At 40.9% G+C, this 17,893-nt stretch overlaps 1 protein-coding gene across 2 annotated transcripts in view; it reads right to left on the reverse strand.

Moving 5' to 3' along the window:
• skap2.S (src kinase associated phosphoprotein 2 S homeolog) overlaps nt 1-17,893 on the reverse strand; it is a 164,672-nt gene that overhangs the window by 32,685 nt on the left and 114,094 nt on the right. For both annotated transcript variants that reach the window (XM_018268770.2, NM_001094865.2), the window contains 1 exon segment: nt 5,598-5,669. In XM_018268770.2, the coding sequence (XP_018124259.1) occupies nt 5,598-5,669 (72 nt within the window).

The raw sequence follows: 17,893 nt of genomic DNA on the forward strand, positions 1-17,893 counted from the left end.
TATATAGATACTCTCGAAATATGCATCTTACTTTTGTTTATGGACATAGAAATATTTATATACCAGTAGAAAATGGTAAGATCCAATGATTAAAAGACTGCAAAACAGTGATCCGTGTTTATTTATTGGGAATGTGCTATGGTATCAGCACCTACTGCTGGCAATGCAGATATGTATAAAAGAAACCTTTCAGTTTCAGTGTTTACAATATCCTGGCTATACTTTCCTGCTGAGCAACTCATTCTATTATATATTATTACCACTAAAGTTTGCAATCTTTCCCCATTATTAAAAACGACATGAAAATAAGGTGCAAACTTTGATAGGACTTGTGCAACTGGCCGATTGAATCAGCTAACCGGTTTGAATAAAAAATGTGGTCCAAAATAAATACAAGTGAAGAGAGGTAATACATACAGTATAATGGACCTATTGTAGCCACATTGTCCTGCTTTTCAGAATTCAACATTAAAACTTGGAGGAACATTGTAGTAATATAATTAGAGACAGACTCTCACATGCCTCATTCTATTCCCTGCCTTGTTCTTATGCTGTCATTCACTCTTCCCTGGCAGAATACATCAGACAAAAGCAATATGTACATGTTCTTCCCTATTCATGTGCTTCAATCAATCCATTCTAGGCCTGTATCCTGTGTAAAGACAACAGACAATCAGCGTTTGTTTGCAAACATATCCTTGTAAAAGCAGAGTGACAATGAATGTGGTGATGAAACTGCCATACACCCCATTAACAGATTGATTATTTAGCACTGGTTCTTTCCCCGAGCACAGTAATAAATTCTTCCTCTCATACGAGTGCCGCAATCAGTATTCAGTGGATGCACAAATATACAACACGTCTTTGTGACCACAAAATACATCTACAGTATGTTTGGATTTATTTGGCTTCTAAGGAGTTAACCTTTGAGAGCATGGTAACAATATTTTGGTCAAATAGGTTGGCAGCAGAGCATGTGTAAGGCAATGGTGATCTGCATGATAATAGCATAAACTCATATAAATGGAAGGAGAAATAAGGCAGAGATCAGCTTCGCCAGGCTCAGTATGGTCTTAGAACATCAGGCTCAGAGGATTGCCCAGCATTCAGAAGCTCACATTTGCATGACATTAGCAAAATGTAAGTGTTCACAGATAAATTGGCAAAGATTTAGCAGCTGCAAAGAGCCGACAATTCTCCTCTTTAACACCTTGGCTTTCACACAGCTCTTGTACAAGAGGGGGGTTGTGGGTGCACTCCTAAGGCCATATAAAAAATATTTAAATACAATAATCCCCTGTCTAAAAAGAGAAAAACAGGGTTTTTTGTTACAAAGTTATGATCATAAAATTGGTAAGCCGCCATACCACGTCAAGGTAAACCCCATACGGCGGTCCCTAACCTGTTTACCTGTGATCAAAATTTAAAACCTTGGTTTCAATCTGGACTAGATCCTCCCCCGCCACCTGCATATGCGGCTTTAGAAGGGGAGACTGCCCAGACCAACGCCCATTTAAAAAAAAGAAATGTGATTGTGAAGAGACTATAATGAAGGAAAAGTAAAGTTGTATATATAAGTGCACACTTGTGTGTGTATGTGTGTGAGTATAAGTATAAGTACAGGTGTGAGTATAGATTTAGAGGGAGATGATAAAGGAAAAGCTAAGTGTGGAGTGTGATAGGTGTAATGTGTGTGGGTCTCTTTTTAGACAGGGGATTATTGTATTTAAATATTTTTTATATGGCCTTAGGAGTGCACCCACAACCCCCCTCTTGTACCTTTCACACAGCTCTTCCAACATAGAAATAGCTATGAAACGATTCTAGTCAATATAACATTTGTACGGATAAATTTGGTACTTTAGATTCAGTACATTTGCTTAACTCCAAAGTGTGCAAAGCCACTGTATTTATGTAAAGGAATTTGGCATTATTATATTAATATTTTGTTTGACTGAAAAAAAAAGTTTACTACACTTTAGATAAACTCTGTCTCTGCACAGCATAGTACAATTAGTAAAGGGTAACTAAAGTTAAAAAAATACACATTTGAGGTTTCTCTATTATATCTCCAGCCTTAATCCATGTTAGGGCTCTTACAGACGAGTGTTTGAAGCTGCGCTCCCCTGCGTTCTGTTTTTAGGCGTTCAGCCGCAGGGGAGTGCAGGAGTATACGCATTCATGTAGGCGCTGAACGCAGGAAAAATACAGCATGTTGTGTCTCACCTTGCGTTCGGCGCCTACATGCGCCTGTGTGAGTACAGCCCCATTGAAAAAAACTGAATGTGTTTACTCCTGCGCTCTCCTGCGTCCGAACGCATAAAAACAGAATGCAGGGGAACACAGCTTCAAACGCTTGTCTATAAGAGCCCTCAAAGTGTTAGGGGGTACCGAATATATTGGCAACCTTTAACATGTTTGGGCTCATTAACTACTATGCTCACAATCAGTATTTATCAATGGCAGGTCTAAAATACAGTCCTCAACTTTTTCTCACTATATTTTAAAAAAAAAAAACGAATCTCCCAAACCCAAAGCCCCTTAATTTACCAATAAATTTGTTCAAAAAAGTTGGTGCAGGAAACAATTGAGACAAAATCGTGCATCAACTCAAATCGGGCGACTTTTAAGAATTGTCGTTCAAAAAACTCGACTCCGTGACAACTGAAATTTATCAGATTATCGAATAAAAACCAGCATCAAACAACTCAAACTATCAAATCACAAAGGCACAAACCATGTTACAATTGTTAAAGGGACCATCTGCCATTGACTGCTACATGATTTCGACAGGTTTTAGTTGGAACATTCTGGAGCATTTTCAGAATTTTAACAGTTTGTAATAAAGCTAATAATTTCCTCTAGAAATTCATATTTTTTCCTCCTTTAAAACCCGACAGAAAATTTTAGGCTTCATAAACGGGCACTTTAGCATTAGCAATGAGCAAAATGTTTTGTCAGGCTTGGATACACTGCAAAATTCTGCATTTTGCTATCAGGATAATTTTGATGCAACCACTTTCACTGTGCAATGTATTTTGCACCACAAAAGTCACTGTGACAAATGACCATTGACTTCAATGTATGTTGTCTGCAAAAAATAGTTGCAGCAAAAAATGCCATTTGACTTCAATGCATTTGGTCAATCATGCTGTTTTACTCAGCACTAGCATCATTTAACAACATAAGGGATCTGGGGTGGGGCTCGTGTTGGGCGGGGGTCCAGGGGCCCCAAAAATATTGTTGTACGGGGCTCTGTGATTTCTAATGCCGGCCCTTGGTAGCAAGCTTTATGCACTGAATTACTGGTTCAGTTATACCTCACCTGTAAGTAGGTTGCCACATTTTCTGGAAAAAAATACAGACCTTCCTATATTCTTGCCATTTTTTCCTATTAATAACACTGGCATCAAGTATTATTTTTTACAGACTGCCATAAATTTAATTGCAATTTTCTGTTTTTTTAACCACAGTGCACAGGCACCTGTATGCTAATTGTCTAAAATAGCAATAGGTGCAATTTTTTAGAGGACTTGTGTTAGTATGGCATCACCTCTGGAGTGCATCGATATTAATGTTTTGCACTTGCATTTGTAAATAAGGCTTTTTGTTATTATGAGTAAATTGTTTTCATGAACATGGAAATCATCTGTGTTGATGACAGAATCCCTAGCATTCCCATAAACAAAGGGAATTAAAGGGTAAAGAAAATGGTTCTAAGTGTTCTTAGTTTCACACAATGTACTTGCAGTGCGATTGTTACACTTGATTTGGATACTTCCTTTATTCAAAACACAAAACTAGCCTAAACACTTATAGCAACCTGTTCCTGCCTTCCTGCGTGGGTCCTGAAATCAACCCCTTGTTTCCTGTCCACATGTCATAGTAGGAGAGCACCGGAAAGGTACTTCCTGAGTAAGGTCTCCATGTCCACCCAACTTCTGACAGGACAAGAGAAGTAATGGATATAGCACGTACGCTGATGGGGGCATCTCAGACTGTATTTCCTTACAGGACACAGTTCAGATAGGGCCACCTTGCCTTCACGTTACAGAGGTGTAAAGTCCCGATAAGACTCACATCTTCAATAAAAACACTGTCAAACTATTTTTAAAATATTTCAAGTACAGAATCCTTCAAAGTTTTTTTTTTCAGGACAACTGGAAATACCTTGAAGGCCAATGCAGATTTCTACATCAATAATAGTTATTCATAAATCTATTTTCCATTTTGGTGATACGCCAATTAACACAGAGACACCCTGCCAAGCTTAAAGGGATACTGTCATGGGAAAAAAATGTTTTTTTCAAAATGAATCAGTTAATAGTGCTGCTCCAGCAGAATTCTGCACTGAAATCCATTTATCAAAAGAGCAAACAGATTTTTTTATATTCAATTTTGAAATCTGACATGGGGCTAGACATTTTGTCAATTTCCCAGCTGCCCCTGGTCATGTGACTTGTGCCTGCACTTTAGGAGAGAAATGCTTTCTGGCAGGCTGCTGTTTTTCCTTCTCAATGTAACTGAATGTGTCTCAGTGGGACATGGGTTTTTACTATTAAGTGTGGTTCTTAGATCTACCAGGCAGCTGTTATCTTGTGTTAGGGAGCTCCTATCTGGTTACCTTCCCATTGTTCTTTTGTTTGGCAGCTGGGGGGGGGGGAGAGGGAGGGGGTGACATCACTCCAACTTGCAGTACAGCAGTAAAGAGTGATTGAAGTTTATTAGAGCACAAGTCACATGACTTGGGGCAGCTGGGAAATTGACAATATGTCTAGCCCCATGTCAAATTTTAAAATTGAATATAAAAAAATCTGTTTGCTCTTTTGAGAAATGGATTTCAGTACAGAATTCTGCTGGAGCAGCACTATTAACTGATTCATTTTGAAAAAACATTTTTCCCATGACAGTATCCCTTTAAGAAGATAGCTGAACACTCGTTATTACTTGGTTTTTAAGTACTATTTCTTTTTCTTTTTTCCAGTGCTATTTTAGTGCTATTGCTTTCTCCTGTAATCATATGCAATGAAGATATGCATGGCCAACATTTAACCAGGCTGCAGATCAATTAGTGGTCTTAGGTTTATCTGATTTTTATCAAAGGAGACAGAACTGCGGGTCGATTGGCAGAGCCTGTGTCAAGTTGACCTTTTCAGAGACGTCTACATTGCCAGTCCCTTGGGCTACTTGTTGTCCCTTGTCAGCATTTGAATGGCAGAAGCCTGTTCTGTTCAAGCACAAAGTATACACAGATGTCTATATTATATTCTCATAGGTGTGACAGCGACTGCATGTTGTATCTATAAACTGTCCTTTAGCGGTGACACTTCCTCAATGATGATAAGCTAATTTATGCAACTAAATCTCCTTTGTGCAGAAATGAAAGCTAATTGAGTCATTACAAAGTAATTCAGGAAGGAATACCTTGTATAAATGGGCTTACTTTAGAAATCCTTCTCAAGTGTTTTTCATGCATCCTAAATGGTTCTAAGCAGTTTAGCTGCCACAGGATATCCAGCCAAAACAGACAACTTTTTAGGGACGTGAATAAATTAAACTGTCGCAAACAGACAACTCAAGAGACACATTCAATTTACCTGATGTATTATTCACAGGCACCGGAGTTGCTTTTGGGGTCTCTGATCCGGTCACAGGTTTCTCACTTTCCTCTGAAAAGTAAAGATATTTAATGACAGGCAATTAGATTTGCAAAAGAGAGAGACTATCATTAAATGAATACTGTACAGGGCTTAATGACACCTAATAGTGAAATAATTACAGTGTGGGTAACTGTTTGCCAGGTTATTTAGGTAAAAACAAAATTAGCCTATTGCTGACAACATTTGTTTTCTCTCGGGTGTTAGAATACATTGCTTCCTCCTCAGGTCATTATACAAAGGAGGGGAAGTGGGCTACACAACAGGTAAAGTAGGAACAGCTGCAACGCAAACATTTTCACAACAACCTGCCAATATGACTTAATCTGTTACTCTCATGTTGACTGATTACCCGACTTCCTGTCTTATCAATCTTTGTGCTTTCTTGTGAAATTGTCAGGAGATTGGCAACTTTCAAATATGGAAACCACTAGCTCATTTTGCTTGGCTCAGAAGAAGAGGGAATGTTTCTGGTCACTTGAAATCAATGGCCGCAAGATTATCACTGGAGCAAGAAAAAGTGGAGCAAATACTACAATTTGCAAAAGATAAAATGTATTCTTTTAAGAATTGAGGCTTCTGATGGAAATATATTAGCAGTCTCCAACAGACACATATATTACACCAAACACCATGGATTTTTGAGAACACCTGCTTCTGAATTTAATGAGAGGGAAGCACTGAGTGGCAATAAAGGCTGGCACAGTTATTGGAATTGGCTCAGCTTAGACTTTTATATTATTGTTTCCTGGTGTTAAAGTCCTTCTTAGCTTGAAATATTGCATTTTTATTACATAGAAGCATCCATTGCAAGATCATATTCATAGGAAAATTCCAGTTTAACTTGGCTTGTTCATGCTGGATCAACTACACGCTTTCTAAGAAGGGCCTTCTTTATCTTATGTATTGGCCAGTTTTTTGCATGTAACCTGTGTGTTTGATGTATACACCCTTCTATTGTACAGTGCTGCAGAATATGCTGGCACTGTATAAATATGTGTTAAAGTTAATACTGTATGGGGGAGAGGATGGAAATAATTGGGTACAGCATGGGTTGATCTAAAGTGCAGCAAACAAAATCCCAATTTTTAAGGAATGTTAAGAAAGCAAAGGTACTTAATAGTGTGTTCCAATATACATGTTTATTAATCTTGTACTTTATAATCCCTCATAATACAGGTATAGGATCCAAAAATCTCTTATCCAGAGAGCTGCACACTACAGGAAAGTCATCTCCGACAGAGTTCATTATAATCAGATAAATTACATTGTTAAAAATGATAAAATGCATCCATATTGGAGGCAAAAGAATCCTTTTGGGTTTTATTAATGTTTAAATTATTGTTAAGCAAACTCAAGGTATGGAGATCCAAACTGCAACAAGATTCCTTATCCGCAAAACCCCATAGAGTCCTTCGTGAACGATCAGGCTGAATACTGAACCAAAAACAAATTCTAATTTGCATATGCAAATTAGAGGCAGGAAAAGAAAAAGTGGGAAAAGAATGTTTTACTTCCTTGTTTTTAGACAAAAAGTCACGTGATTTCCCTTCCCATAGCTAATTTACATATGCAAGGCAGAATCCTGGCCGAATCCCGAACCAAATCCTGGATTTGGTGCACCCCTAGTATAGACTGACTAAAAAGTGTTTGGCTGGATGGTATAGCATATTAATCTTGTTATTTTTGCCTAAACCTAATGCCGTCAGTACCAGTCAGCTCTCTAATACCCAGATCATACCTGTAGGGCCAAATCAGCTGAGGGAATTGCAATTGAATATCCTTAACCCATGCAGAAATACTTAGTGAGCAGAGTGACAAGTACCATTTCAGTTCATATGGATCTATCCTCTGTGAATCAGAGAAGCAGCTGCCTGTGATACACGTCATCCCCAAGGTACTTTAGCAATATATTTTCCCAATGTCAGCCAAAGTGTATTCAGGAGACATTCCTTCACTGTACTCATTGGACCCTAGACATCATGTAGGAATGAAACATATTTACAGAGACAAATCAGATGAACAATAACTTCCTGATAAGGACACCAGCATATATTAGTATTGTCTCGGTGAGTAATTGACCATAAACGACAATGGGGTTTTTGTTTTTTAATCAGGTCAGGAGAATCATTCTATCGTTCACAAGGTGTCAAAAGTTTGAACAACTTGATAAAAATAATTATAGGAAATAAAATTGCTTGCTGAAGATAACATGCTCTCCATAGCAAAGGTTTGTTAGGTTTGTGTGCAATGCCAGCACACAGATAGCAAGCGCTCATAGGATATTCTCTGCTTCATTAATATATTTTGTAAACCCGTTGACACACACACATACAATATGTTATCAGTAAACAATGACAGCTCTACCGCATGATGCAATAAGCTGCACAGATGGTTTAGAATTTTCATTAAGTGGTTTCTATGGAAATCAAACTGCAAATCTGGAAGGTTCTTGCAAATAAGCAGCTTGTGTTTACATGCCTCTGAGCAGCTATGCAGAACTTTTAATATATATACTGTACTATTAAATACCATTGAAAAAGGATACTAGAAATGTATTCACAAATGAAAGAGGTTGGATATCTGATATAGGAGCTCATTTACAGAATATGCCCTATTCCATGACTAGCGTTCCTGGAGTGGCACCTAAAACAGTAAGCAAGTAAGTGCTGAATTCTTCTAAAAATATATCTAAAAATGGCCAGAAATGTTCTAAAAATGAAGCAGGAAAAATATAGAATTTTAATTTGATTTCTTTGTTAGAATCAGGCTGTTCTGATTTGCTTTCAGTTAATTATCATGAATAGTAACCATTGGCATAACTACAGAGGAAGCAGACGGGGGGGGGGGCAAGGAGGTATAGGGGCCCCATGAGGATATAATAATGGTCGATTTCAACATCTATTAGTAAACCAGTAGAACCTGTGAATATGTTGTGGGCCCTAAAATTAATTTGCTGTGGGGCCCAGTAACATCTAGTTACGCCACTGATGGAAAATGGATTATTGTATTCTGTTCCATGTAGGGTCAAAGTGTAGACAGTGACACTTTTGGCACTTCTAACTTTTGTTTTTTTTTTAATATTCAACATTTGTATTGGTTTTCATTGTAACAAGTAATAAATGCAATAAATTACAACATGGGTTTAGCTGCTGCTTTGTCCATGTTTGTTTATTTTATGTTGATCCATATAGAACATTCTATGTAACTGGTCACTTCCCATGACCTCTCAGGTTATTCTATTTCAGTGCTAGTCTTGCAGCTGGCATTTAGATGGAAAAGGGTGAACAGCTGGAAAGAAGGGGAGAGAGAGGTGAAGAGGGAAAGACATGTGAAGGGAGAAATAATTATTTCAACTCCAGTATTTTATTACCAGGCTACATCTAAGTTCCAGTATCAATGGGATTGGAACCAGGGCACTTCTAACTTTTGATTAAAAAAACACTTCATATAGTTTGTTTATAATGTTAGACTGCATCAGCATGGGGACAGGTCTTCCAGTTGATTTTGGTCTGGAAGAAGATTAAGATGCTAATCCCAGTGATAGCCCCACCCAGCAGTTGAAATGGGAGGAGACTTCATCCCAAAGAATTACAGGTAGAACAAAAGCAAAAAGAGGATGCTTTTAAATATGAACTGAGCATGTCTATTGATGTGTTAATTTGGGGACATGGCTGTGGGATATGAAGTTACATCCAGAAAAAAAAACAGCCTGCCCATAGCAAAAAGAAGAGAGATAGAGAAACTTATTGGGAGAGTGGAATGAAAACAGAGGTTGTACTAAGTTTTGAGGCAAGAAAGAAAAACTGTAAAAGGGAGCAAGGATTTAGAGGCCGTAATGAAAATAATGTATTGTTCCCTACCTTAAAGGGGAACTCAACACAAACATAATATAGCTTTTTGAAAATGAAACATAATTTCAAGCAACTTTGCAATATACATCAATTAAAAAATATGCAGACCTTTCATGAATTTTAATGGTTTGGAACAGTTCCCTAAGCCTAGTCCCCTGCTCTGCTGCTGATCTGTCTGACTACTTTGCTGAGCTGGCTGACTAATGGATACTTTGTATCAACAGCCAGCTGTCCTCAGCCTGCATCCTCCAAACCCCCCAATTCCCTGCACACGTGATTTCAATAAGTAACAGAACATCACAGTACAATGCATTGTGGGTTATGTAGTTCCTGCATGCTGTCTGTAAGCTGTGGAGAAGTTTTTACAATTGTAACATCAGTGTTTTAGTCCCTCCTTCCCTGCTAGGATTTCAAATGATAGAGAAGAACTGTTAAACAGCTGGATTTCAGCATAGAAATGGAATTTATTTATACTTTTTGAAGCAACAAATAACTGGCATGGGTATATTAGGGGTTTCTGTGGTATGTGTTCCTCGTTATTAAATTATGGTTTGGAAGCCAGATATCCCCTTTAAGTTTGGTTGTTTTCAGAACTATTTTTTTTCCATTTACTTTCTATTTGTGGAGAGTTTCATTTTTCACCTTCTTAAAGGCATCTGTTGCCCAAATACATTATCCACAACCAAAGGTGCGGGCTTTGGGTGTAACAATAGTCCGAGTGGCTATATTGGGGCATTGCTCATTATGTGTGCGACGTCAGATGCATGTAATGCGCATGTGCTTTGACCAACATGGCTGCTAGTGTCTAAGTGAGGCAGGTGGCAATTTAAAAAAAAAAAACAAAAAAAACTACTGTTAAGCTGGCCATAGACGCAAAGATCCGATCGTACGAATCGTGGATTCGTACGATTTTCGGACCATGTGTGGAGAGTCCCGACATTTTTCGTCCGTCGGAGATCGGTCGTTTGGTCGATCGGACAGGTTAGAAAATTTCTGTCGGCTGCCGATAATATCTCTGCGTGTATTGCCGATCGTACGATTTTCAGTGGGAGACTGTCACTAGTGTTGTCAGACATAAGTATCGTACGATTGCTTTCAGGGGCAGAACATTGGGTGATCTGTTCTAATTTGATCGGAATGGTAAAGACTTTGATCTGAATGGTTAGTGGAGGGTCGGGAGATGGGAAAGTCCGATCGTACGTTGATTCGTACGATCGGATCTTTGCGTCTATGGCCAGATTTACCCTCAACCAGAGTGCAGGCTCTATTAGCCCGCACCTTTGTTTGGGGATAATATATTTTGCCAACAGGTGCCCTTTAAGTCTTTTTAAAGCAGCTCTGGCGGGGGGGGGGGGCGCAGATTTTGTACCTGTTCTAAATTGATATATTTAGTTAATACCTTTCTTATTTTTGGCCCTGCTGAGCTGAATCCCTGATCAATCTGACAAAACTCAACTGAAAAAAAGTGTTTGGAAGGTGAACAACCCCTTTAACAATTTATTGGTACATTACCCTTCATTATTAATCTCACATTAATTGCATGTGGGGGGTTTTGGTTACCGTTATACATTACATGGTACAGCTGCAACTGGTCACTAAACACTGTTTGCTGGGAGACTTGATTTTAAATGCACTACATTCTTAGAATGCTAAGGACTCATGTACAATGAGGGGCCTTGACGTGGCACCTAAGCTTACATATTTTGGCCAAAGTGTGGTACTAACACCGGATTTTTGTAATAATTATTTTTAAAGGCAAACCATACACTGGCAATTTTTTTCTTTCTCTTTGTGTACAAATATTGGCTTTTTATCGTTTACAGCAGCTGGTCAACTCCAGATTGTGGGTTAGACCGATTGCTGTGGATTTCTTTCTATGTTTCAGCTGCAACTAGTCACCTATAATCATGACACTCACATGATACAGATAATTATTTAATAAACAATGCACCCCATTATTCAGTATCAGATGCATCCACTACTGACTAGGCCAATATACATTTCACCTCACTATATGAGGCTTCCTCAGAACCACAAAATCACCCTCTGTCATAGTAATAGATTTGATTCCATTTAAAATAGCATCATTATCTTTATGGCTGATACAGAGTGCAGAGGCCGATATATTTGATGGTAAAGAAAGAGAGTCCGATTCAGAGGCAGATGTAGCTGCTGTGGCTGATAGTGATGGGTGAATCTAACACATTTTGCTTTGCCAAAAATTTGCGAAACGGCTAAAAATTGGCCAAAATGCATTAAAGTCTGTATGGGTGACAATTTTCTTTTTGATGCAAAACAAATTTTGTTGATTTTGGCAAAGAGTAAGGTTAATGGTCAGGGAGAAGAATCAGGGGACTAATTATTTGGAGATATATCAAATTTCAGTTTAGTTTTAGGGCTCTTACTCACGAGCGATTGTAGCTGTGCTCCCATGCGTTCTGTTTTTCTGCGTTCAGCCACAGGGGAGCGCAGGAATAGATGCATTACATTTTTTCCAATGGGGCTGTACTCACACAGGCTTGTGTAGGCGCCGAACGCAGGAAAAATGCAGCATGTTGTGTCTCAACCTGCGTTCTGCACCTACACGCGCTTGTGTAGGTGCAGAACGCGTCTATTCCTGCGCTCCCTTGCGGCTGAACGCAGAAAAACTGAACGCAGGGGAGCGCAGCTACAACAGCTCGTGAGTAAGAGCCCTAAAGATCAGTTTAGGAGTTAGCTGACAGTGCCATAAAAACGTTGCTGAGGGAACACAACTTTAGCACTGGTGCAGTACATAAGCACATTAAAATCACGCAACACAATACAGTGGTTTAATCAGCAGTCAAAATCCTTTTCAACAAGAAGAATAGAGGTTCAGTCCATACAACTACAATATTTTTTCTGATAGCAGTTCTGTTTTGTATGGTGAGTATGTATGGTGAGTATGTATGGAGAGTATGTATGGTGAGTATGTATGGTGAGTATGTATGGTGAGTATATATGATGAGTATGTATGGTGAGTATGTATGGTGAGTATGTATGGTGAGTATGACAGACCTCAATGGCTTTGCTCCGGGCATACTCTTAGATGAAGAGGTAGATTTTAAGATCATCTGGATATTATTATAAAGCATTTTTCCTGACAGAAGAGTTAATCCCTAGAATGACAATTACCATCAGCTAGATGCAAGCAGCTATTGGACTGATTATCATGAGAATATCGGTTCCCCGGATTTAACTTGCCCAATTATGAGACATTCTGGAATGGTGCCCGAGACAACATGTTCCACCTTGAGGAAACAGTGGAAAAACGTAACTGTTGTTTTCTAATAAAGTTCCAGTCTCTTGAAGTTATTTTAGAGAACCTGTGCTATAGTACAGTATATTTGAGTGCAGAAAAGCCCCACTATTTATAGCGTACCCAAAAAAAAAAAAAATATAAATTCATTCTGAATTCCAGAAATCATTACAAAAATGCAACATGATTAAAATATACAAACCCGACAGCCTACAGCCTTACATGTTTCGTGCCCAAATGGCACCTAGTTCTTGCAGAAATTATATCAAGTACATTCTGTTCTGAATGATTTCTTTGGAAAAACAGCATTTTTATTTTGGCAGTTACCTTTTTCTGTCCCTCTGACCTCTTACTAATTTCCCAGCTCTGTGTGTAAATTTCCCAGAGAGAACACCAGTCTGTGCACCACCCATTGCATAAAAATAAGTTAACCTTTCACAAAATTACAATAAACAAATTAGTAAACGGAAGATAGGATAGTTGTCTCTTTTCTCGTGTAAACGTGAACACAAATAATATCGGGTAAAATACAGTGCAAAACTGACTTCTAATATGGCTTAGAGAACACACAGGAGAAGAATACAAAAATGGCAGAAGAAAAGAGTTTTCTCTATAATTGAGCAGATTTCAGATTTTTTTTTCCTTTAAAGGTATTCAAATAATATGTGGAAGGGTTTCAAGCAGTAAAGACTGCAGTTTCACTGGACATGAATTAGTACAATGCATCCATCATACCAGAAACAGCGGATTCTGCATTTCATAACAATCCTGAAAACATGTTTCACCATATATGCAGCAGTTCTTAAAGACTGGGATTAAGATAGACTAATCCAGGCTACATGATGGAAGCAAGATTTCCGTGTATGCACTCAATTTAGTGACGCCAGCATTTCAAAGGAAGATGTGAGCTAGTATCACACTCTTTGCCTAAATATTTAAATCAGCCCTAAAACTAAAAGTGACCCCAGAAAAGGGCTATTATTCTTTCTCACACTTTCTCACCTTTGATGCAGAAAATATATTCAGAGCTGTTTAATGTTAGCCACAGGCTTTTACTGGGAAATATTATTTTTCCAAATAATGTCATGCCCTTCTTACAAAGTTGTAAAAGCAGGGAAAAAAAACATATGCATGAATTTAAGGAGTGATCTGTTGGAAATATACTAATCTGTATTGTAAATACATATTACATTTCTAACACTTTTCCATCACATAAAAGCTGGGAAGAACGTAGGTGTCACACAATTATGGCAGTGTGATAAACATTTTTACACTTTCTGTGTGCCCATGAGGAAAGCATTTTCTGGGTACATCTGAACCAAGATGCATGAATAACTTGATTCATAGAGATTCTCTATCTCTACAGCTAAGCAAGAAAAGTTAAAAAGGCCCTATTTGGCCAAATTTGTTCATGCAGTTTGGCTGCCATGAAAAATGCTGTGAACTTTTCAGACTGCGGTAGGTCTGACCCAACTTTTACATGTAAACGGCCATGACTCTTTTTGGTACATAAATTAAGCATCAGCTGACAATAATGAGAGGATTTTGGTCAATGAGATATACAAAAGAGATAGGGGGTGCAATTAATAAAAAATAATATGGAGTAATACTGTAATGGAATCTACTCCAAGTCTTCAAGATGGCGTCCAAGATGGCGACCGCCTGCCTCACCACATGGCTCCTGCCGGGCACAGGTCTATGACCTCATCTCCTTCCCAGTCCAGGATTGGTCGTCGGCGACGGAATGGACGCCGGCGTCAAAATCGGGCGCCGGCGTCAAGACGTCAGCGTGGGGACGCTGGCGTCAGCGTCTGACGCAAGCGCGTCAAAATTTGGCGCCAACCCAGGGACTACTTAAACTCACTTCCCCTTCCAGTCCTTGCCCAACTATAGGTTCCTGCTACAGTGTTCCTGGGTGTTATTATCTATTTTGATTCCTGTGTACCGATTCCTGCCTGTTCTTCGATTTTGCTTGTCTTCTGCCTGGTCTGACCTTTTGCCTGTATTTTGACGATTCTTTGGATAAACCCTTTTGTACCTCGAACCTGGTCTGGTCTCCTCTTTGGTCTACACTATTACTGTGCCTTCGGGCCCGTTACAGTATAGTTGGGCCATGGACCCTTCGGAGGAGACTCCAGCTCCACCTGATGTCGGTGGCGCTATCCGCGGTTTGGCTTCCCGCATGCAGTCATACGAAGCCCAGCAGACACACTTCGGTCAGGCTCTTGAAGCTATCCTGGACAAGTTGTCGGCGTTGTCACCTGTGGCCCCGGTCCCTGTGGCCATTCCTGCAAGCCCACTTCAGCCTTCGGAACCTCGCATTCCTGCGCCTCCCCTCTACAGCGGCGATCCTGTTGCATGCAGAGGTTTCATCAACCAGTGCGAGATCCAGTTCGCCCTGCTGCCAGGTCAGTTTGTATCTGAACAAGCTAAAGTGGGGTACATGATTACTCGCCTACAGGGGAAGGCTTTGGAGTGGGCATCACCTTTGTGGGAGAAGAGGGATCCTTTGATTGACGATGCCAGTGCCTTCATCCGTGAACTTCGGGTTGTCTTTGATGCCCCTGGCCGAGCTACGGCATCCTCTGCTCGCCTGTTCCAGATCCAGCAAGGCACTCGCTCTGTTCCGGAGTACGCTATTGAGTTCCGCACCCTAGTGGCGGAGACCACCTGGAACAATGATGGGTACCATGCCGCCTTTTACAACGGCCTAGCCATGCGGATCAAAAACGATTTGGTCTCCCGGGAAATTCCTTCTCGGTGGGAGGATCTGGTGGCGTTGGCCATAAAGGTTGACACCCGACAGAGGGAATTTCAAGTCGAGCTCGACAGAGAGCGTTCGAAGAAGTATCCCCGGTTCCAATCCACCCTGGCTCCTCGCTTTCAGAGACCCCTACTCTTCAATCCGGCTTCTGCTTTCCCCTCTCCTACTCCTGCGGCTTCTGCTTCCTCTGCTCCATCTACTGAGGAACCCATGCAGATCGGACGGGCTCGTCTTTCCGAACAGGAGAAGCTACGGAGAAGGGCTGCCGGCCTATGCCTGTATTGTGGGGGCAAATCACACTTCGCCCATGAGTGTCCTGTGAAGCCGGGAAACGCCAGCACCTAGGTAGGTTTGGGGAGACCTATCTGGGTGGTGTTTGTCATTCTCCCCAACCCTCTATTCAACGCTTCCTTCTTCCGGCACAGATCCAATTCGGTTCCCAGAAGATCCCAGTGCAAGCTTTCCTGGACTCTGGTGCTGCTGGAAATTTCTTGGACAGAGTTTTTGCTGCTCGCTATGCGGTTCCTCTACAACCCTTGGCTTCTCCTCTGCGAGTCTTGGCTATTGATGACCGCCCTCTGTCTTCGGCCATTATTTCTCAAACCACCGTCGAACTTTCTCTTAGAGTGGGCACCATGCATCTGGAGAGATTGGCCTTTCTAATCATCGACTGCCCTTCAACTCCACTTGTTTTGGGGCTCCCCTGGTTGTGCACCCATAATCCAGTCATTGACTGGACCTCCGCTCAAGTCTCCCGCTGGAGCCCCTATTGCCAACAGAACTGTTTGCCTGCTGTGCCCCTTATCAAGGTTTCTTCTATTTCTCCCAAGTTGACCCTTCCTTCCATCTATCAAGATTTTGCTGATGTCTTCAATAAGGGCTCTGCAGAGATTCTTCCTCCTCATCGACCCTATGACTGTCCAGTCGAATTTCTTCCTGGTTCCATGCCTCCCCGGGGTCGCACCTATCCTCTTTCCCCCTCTGAGACGGCTGCCATGAAGACCTACATTCAGGAAAATCTCCAAAGAGGCTTCATCCGCCCTTCTTCCTCCCCTGCTGGTGCTGGATTTTTCTTTGTCGAAAAGAAGGACGGAGGTCTGCGACCATGCATCGACTATAGGGGGTTAAACAAAATCACCATTAAAAACCGTTACCCTCTCCCCCTAATCTCCGAACTCTTCGATCAGTTAAGAGGGGCCAAGATCTTCACCAAGCTGGATCTTCGGGGTGCCTATAACCTCATTAGAGTTCGTGAAGGGGACGAATGGAAGACCGCCTTCAATACCCGAGATGGGCATTATGAATATCTAGTCATGCCATTTGGACTATGTAACGCCCCCGCGGTCTTCCAAGAGTTCGTGAATGATATATTCAGAGACATGTTGGGGCAAAGTGTTGTTGTCTATCTGGATGACATTCTTGTCTTTTCCAAAAATCTCCACGAGCATCGCTCCCAAGTGAAGGAAGTTCTTCTTCGTCTAAGAAAGAATAATCTCTTCGCTAAATTGGAAAAGTGTTTGTTTGAAGTGTCCTCCATCCCTTTTCTTGGGTACATCATCTCCCAGCAGGGTTTCAAGATGGATCCAGCCAAGGTTTCAGCAATTCTTGATTGGCCCCTCCCCACAAGTGTCAAGGCTATCCAGAGATTTATTGGCTTTGCCAACTATTACAGACAATTTATTAAAGGTTTCTCTTCCAAGATCTCTCCTATCCTGGCCCTCATCCGCAAAGGGGGTAAGCCACAGCACTGGCCTCCTCCAGCCCTGGAAGCCTTTGAATCCCTGAAAACTGCCTTTTCTTCTGCACCTATTCTCAGACACCCTGATCTTCTTCTTCCCTTCTTCCTCGAAGTCGACGCCTCAGATGTGGGAGCTGGAGCTGTCTTGTCACAGAGATCATCCTTGGACGGGAAATTGCATCCCTGTGCATTCTTCTCTAAGAAGTTTTCCTCCTCCGAGCAGAACTACGATGTGGGGAATCGTGAGTTATTGGCAGTGAAACTCGCCCTGGAGGAGTGGAGACATTTACTGGAAGGATCCTCCATTCCCGTGACCATCTTTACAGACCATAAGAACCTCGAATTTATCCAGTCCCTCAAACGTTTGAATCCTCGACAAGCCAGATGGTCACTATTCTTCTCCCGTTTTAACTTCGTCATCACCTTTCGTCCTGGCTCTAGAAATAGAAAGGCTGATGCTTTGTCTAGAAGTTTTATCCCTGAAGTTCCCTGTTCCGAAGATCCTGAACCCATTGTGCCTTCCTCCAAGATCGTAGCTGCCCTATTTCCCTCCTTGGCCTCGCAAATCCTTTCCGCTCAGGCTTCTGCTCCGGACAATATTCC

The sequence above is a fragment of the Xenopus laevis genome, chromosome 6S (assembly GCF_017654675.1).
Source record: "Xenopus laevis strain J_2021 chromosome 6S, Xenopus_laevis_v10.1, whole genome shotgun sequence".
In the NCBI taxonomy this organism is placed as follows: Eukaryota; Metazoa; Chordata; class Amphibia; order Anura; family Pipidae; genus Xenopus; species Xenopus laevis.